Source organism: Salmo trutta, chromosome 5 (assembly GCF_901001165.1).
Source record: "Salmo trutta chromosome 5, fSalTru1.1, whole genome shotgun sequence".
NCBI lineage: Eukaryota > Metazoa > Chordata > Actinopteri > Salmoniformes > Salmonidae > Salmo > Salmo trutta.
The window spans coordinates 38,635,056-38,641,055 of NC_042961.1; the positions used below are offsets into that span (position 1 = coordinate 38,635,056).

Consider the following 6,000-nt stretch of genomic DNA (forward strand, 5'->3'; position numbering starts at 1 on the left):
GGAGCCTGCAGCAAAACTCACCTCATGCCCTCTCAGACACTGACTCACAGTGCTGGGGGGGTTTATCTCAAATACCTGGGGTCAGCTATATATATATATATATATATATATATATATATATATATATATATATATACACACACACATACATATACATACACACAACTCACTGAAAGAAAAGACTAACACACAAAAAAATAAATAAAATAATAAACCATGCCCTACAGTAGTACTCACAGACAATAGAGAAAGTCAATCTTCTCCACTCCCTCTCTAATGATTTTCTACCTGGCCTTGAGTCTCCATCTGGATTCATGACATATTAATGGAAGGTGCTGAGGAGTATTTTTCGCTGTTCAAACAGGAGTAGTAAAAGGCCTAGTTCACACATTTATTTCTATTTTTTTTCCTATAAATTTCAATTCATCAGAGGGTGCTGCAACACCCTCAGCAACCCTACCTACCTGGGGCTGTGGCTTTGAGGTTCAAGTTCAGTCATGTTTTTCGTTGCCCTGAAGGGAACGGAGAAGAGGGGAAGGATAGAGCCTGTGTGTGTGTGTGTGTGTGTGTGTGTGTGTGTGTGTGTGTGTGTGTGTGTGTGTATGCGTGTGTGTATGCGTGTGTGTATGCGTGTGTGTGTTTGGGGAAAGAAATGCCTAGGGGTGAGGAGAGAGCTAATGTGATAACATCATTCAGAGGACAAACATCCAGAACGCTTGCCATATCCAAAACACAGCCGCCAGGACTGGAGAGAGGCTTCCAGTAACCCAGAGCTATACGTTACTGTAATATAACAGGGAAATTATATTGGAGATGTTCAAAACATGTTGTTTTGACATGCATACGGTGTGACATGCATAACCAAGAAGACTCGAACTCAACACAATTATCTTATATTGATATCACAAAGATGATTCACAGAAAAACTGTGACAGCTGTTGCTGAAAGGGCTATCAAATCAAAGGGAATGAAGAGACTCGGTTGTCGGCTTTGGAAAAACGAGTCATCAAAATGACCCTAACGCTAGTACGACGACCTTGTGTCAGGCAGCGTGAACTATCAAAACACTAACTTCAGCTCCAGATGCCAGCCCTGTCAGAACACGAACTGAATGCCGTCCCTCGTATCCCTACCTTAAGCAGAGCAATCATGCATATTCTATTCTCATCATGGTACTCATAACACAAGCACCGACAGGTAACCGAGCGCCAGACAGGGATGCACTCTCGCAAATCACATTTTACCTCAGATTTTCCCCCGTGAACTTTTCGTCACCTGGACACATGACATGCCAAAGGTTTCAGCTAGATGGCTCCAGCCACTGGAGGTGATCTTTAAGTCTGAATTATTATTGGAGCAATGATTCATAACATTAAATCAAATCTAGATGTCAGTTTCAATGACTGTAGCGAGATGTGGGGAGAGTAATGGAGGTGGAACTATGCCCAGATATACTTAGAGGCATTATCAGGGAGACAGGGAGAAGGGTAGGCTAATCCTTACATAACAAAGGACAATGTGATAAATTGATACATTGCTTTAGTCACTGCTATGCTATGCAGGAGGAAAATGAGGCTGGGTAACTCAAGTCACATGCACGCACACACACAATATGCTTCCTTCATCATTCTGTCTTCTTACAGACCATTGGGGGTAGAATGTTTTCCTCAAGGCAAACACCTGGACTAAAGACAGCCGAGCTCAACAGACTCTCTGAGGAATGAGAGCGAGCGAGCGAGAAAAAGAAAGCTACGGATCCTCCCATAGTGCACTCCACCTTCACACTTAGCCCTGCTGTAATGCGTCTGGCCCTGACACACACTACAGAACACCACCCTGAGGCACAGCAGACTCACTGTACCCACCAGAGACACAGCACAGACAGAGGGAGTCTAGGAACACTGTCCTCGGGCAAAGTATGGTACACTCATAACCACTAGAGAGAGAGATTTTAAAATCCCCTTTACTAGGTCAAGACCCTATAGTACATGAATAGTGATGCTTCAGAAATCATGCACCAGCCTGTAAGAAAAACAGAAGTTTGAGAGCGAGAAGAGGAGACTGAAAGATAGGCATGGAGAATAGAAGTAGATTCAGAGAGAGTTGGGTCGGAAGGTAAATTAAGAGACGCGAACAGATCTATTTTACAGAACGAGAGAACAAACAGAGAAGCAGTGATGGAGAAAGACAGAAAGAGAGCGACGCAATAACACATTTCCCCTCCGAGCTAACCTTACTCTTCCCTGCATGATGAGGAACTGAGAAGGAGCCCCACTGCGAACGTTTAATCAACATTGAACCCATGCGGTCGTAGCCCTTTCTGTTGTGTTATCACTAAATCAGGGGGGATAGGGTGGGTTGGTGATGGTAGGGATAATACTCAAGACATGGATTAATGGCAGGGGGAACCGTATCTCAGCCCTCGCAGCTGTGTTGCACTGTGCACCCCACGCTAAACTTGCTACCACACACCCAGGGGCCCAGATGTCCAATAGTGACGTCACCAGCAACGCCCACAGCACCGACATGGTCGGCTTAATGGAACCAACTGCCAGAAATCTCAGTCGATTACTGTAAGATGTAGGATGAGAATTTGCTGCCCGCGCTACAGACGGCTATATCGGCCCGCTAATACAGGACTAGTAAAGGCCCAGAGCACTACTTTTGTGAGATTCTTTTTTTATTTTTTATATTATGATTTTTAGGGGGTGCTGCAGGACCCTCAGCACCCCTAATTCCCGCTGCTATGGACAGGGGATCAAGGTTTCACCTCAGATTCAACTCAAAACCATACCAGCCATATTCTGACCTGCCCTGACACACATTTTTACGGGAAATTACCCACTGAGGCCCTGCTACACAATAGCTGCTACTTCTTGTGTATCAATCAGGACACGGGACAAGAAAGTTGTCGCAGGGGACCTACGGTACGTGTGTGCTCCACGGCCATTGTCGCCCTCTCCCAGGTTGTGTAAGGTAGTGTTTGTCCCAAATGACACCCTATTCCCTATGTAGTGCACTATTTTTGACCAGAGCACTACAAAGTGAATAGGATGCCATTTGGGATGTAAAAAAGAGAGTTGGTCCAATACTGCGGCCAAAGAGCTTGCAGGATGTATACAGTAGGTCTGCCTTCCATTGTCCATTGTTACAGGGACTGCCTGCCTGGACTGACTGTGGTGGATTGGCTTTGGCTTCCATAAAGAGCTGGGGAAATACCGAGCCTCAGGCACACACAATTAGGGGTAAAAATAAAACAAAGGCAGTAGAAGTAAAGGTTCCAGGGATTATTTTTCCAACAAGTTCCTTGTAAACAATCCGGACTGGGGGATACAGGTCGGCTAAGGTAGAGATGGAGACTATAGATAGGCCCAATGACCAACTAAAATACAAACGGTGTTAAAACATATTTAATCCAATATTTAATAAAATGGCCCAGGTCATGTTAAGTGTAATTTCCAGTTATTGCTTATCCCTTCAAAAGGTGCCCCTTCCTAAACATGTAGTCTGATTAATCCAAACCCAACAGATTTTTCCCATCCTGTGCCCCATTATATTTGATTCATTGGATTTGTTCTAAATAACTGAGCTTCTTGATCCTCCCCCCCTCCCTCCCTCCAGCCATTCAGTCTCAATTCGCAGCAGGAGTGGCTGCTGTAGGGTGCCAGACCAGCTGATCCCTAACATGCTGCATCTCAATAGTCTTACTCTTAAGTGTTTCCTTTCCTTGTTCCATGCCCTTCATCTTTACCCATCTGAAACTACACGCTAGTTAAAAGCAATATGGTTCTAGTGATTGAGGGGGTACGGCAGGATTGGAGCTTGAACCGGCCACTCTGTGGTTTCTGGGTAAATTCACCATCTGTGCCATAAAAGCCAAAGCTTTTTGGCATAAACAGTAGGCTTTACACATACTGGGAGGCTACATGGAATGATGCTTTTGGCCAAAATTTGCTTCCACCTGTACAATTTCTGTGTCAGTTCACATGGAGGAAATAATACAATTATAGGAAAGAATACAATGACAGGAAGCAAATGTAGTCCTTTGATACACCTACACAGTGTCCCAGGCAATGAGGTATGGTCACGGGTACCATACCGTCTGAGTTCATTAGTCTGTCAATTAATCACGCTGCAACCTGTTCATCCTCGCCCGGCAGGACACCCTGTTGGTCTACACCTCGTGTTCCTTTGTGTTGTGCCTCTCCATCCCTCATAGCAACCTTATTCATGTTGTTGTAGCAAGAATACTTTGACCATTTATATTGAAACGCTCAATTGGAGTTGAGACAGACGAGACAAATAATTTTATTCTCACGAGAAAAAAAAAAACAGGCAGAGAAACAATCTATACGGAAGTATTATGCCAAAACAAGGGAAAAAAACAAACAACGCCACGAACTGATATTGTTTACATAATACATTGAAAAATTCAACAGCAAAACACCTTATATTTTACACAAACACAAACGATACACACCCTTCAAGGTGATAGCAAGCTATGCTACTGTATAAACATGGTTACAAGCGCGTTGTTTTATTAGACTACAATTATCTCAACAAACACGGACAGAATAACAATGAATGAAAGTAGAATTATAGGCGTAAAACAAAAATGCTTACCTTTCCCGTTTTTGTCCATGTCGCCTAGATACTTCCAGGGTGTGTACTTATCCTGTATAGTAAGCAAGCCGTGGACTCTCATGCGTCTCTCTTCCTTAGTGTAGTGCTCCTTGCATCCTTTCCCTTAGTGATGGGTCATTGGCGAACGAACGGATCTTTTTGGTGAATGTTGGAACCGAATTGCATCGGTGAAAGGGACGTTCATTTTGGCTGCCTGATTTGCATACTACTGCTTTTTGAGCTCTAAACAATGTTTTTTTTGCAGTTAAGTTACAAAATAATTACCGGTATCTAAAGAGGGTGAATCCTCAGAAACAATAAATAGTGGGGAGAGGAGAGCGCGTCAATCTGGTCCACGCTTATTTTATTTTTTTTGCTGGCCATTTAATAATTTGGCATGGTAAAACTGTATTGAAACGTGCATTTCACGATCTGACATAATGGTAGCCTACCCTTTGTGCTATACATTGGAGATTGGCATTTATTTCATGGTTCTATGTTGTTTTTTAAGCATTTTGAACGAAGAGCCGTTTGGGAGCAAAATGAGCCGACTCTTTTACGTGAACGGAGCCAAATGAGCCGGCTCACCAAAAAAACTCGAAATGCCCATCACTACTTTCCGTGGTTGAGGGGACAGAAGCCTATTCCAGCTTTCAAGAACACAGACGAGATGGACAGAGTAGTAGCCAATCGCAGCCGTAGCTTACAAGGGCTTTCCCAATCACAGATAATAAGGGGTGGGGGTCTTTGCTTTTCAAATAGCCAGTCTAGTGGATTTGAGGCAGCTGATATAATAACTATCAACATATAGGCTTATCAAGATAATAAATAGACTAACACAGAATGGCAGTTTGCTCAACTCTGTACTCCGATTTACTCTACAGGCAATGCGAAACCATGATGAATCAAATGACAACAATGATTCACTTCCTTTCGTCAGCACCTGTTTCACCATAATAGATTCATAGTGTGGAAAAATCATTCGGTAGCCAGACTGCACCCAGAAATCTTCTTTCCTTTGTCCCAGAGCAACAAATTAGACAAAGTTACATATTTGTTCACTGGGTTTAAACCGGATGTCCTGTTCTAATTTAATTTAGAGACAGACTAAATCACATGCGTCAAAACACATTCCACGGAGGGCCAAGTGTCTATGGGTTTTCACTCCTCCCTTGTACTTGATTGATGAATTAAGGTCACTGATTAGCAAGGAGCTCCCCTCGCCTAGTTGTCTAGGTCTTAAATGAAAGGAGCAACCAAAAACCAGAAGACAAAAGGCCCTCCATGGAATGAGTTTGACACCGCTGGACTAAATGAATATAAACCAGGTCTCTCCAGCCCTATTCTTGGAGAGCTACCCTACTGTAGTTTTTCACT

General features: G+C 43.4%; 1 protein-coding gene across 2 annotated transcripts in view; it reads right to left on the minus strand.

The window, feature by feature from the left end:
• LOC115194117 (actin filament-associated protein 1) overlaps window positions 1-4,795 on the minus strand; it is a 107,551-nt gene extending 102,756 nt beyond the window's left edge. Inside the window, exon 1 of one of the 2 annotated variants that reach the window (XM_029753503.1) lies at window positions 4,624-4,795. In XM_029753503.1, the coding sequence (XP_029609363.1) occupies window positions 4,624-4,705 (82 nt within the window). In that variant the 5' untranslated portion in view covers window positions 4,706-4,795. The remainder of the gene's footprint in view (window positions 1-4,623) is intronic. The other variant, XM_029753505.1, reaches the window with a different exon arrangement.
• Window positions 4,796-6,000: the final 1,205 nt, after the last annotated feature.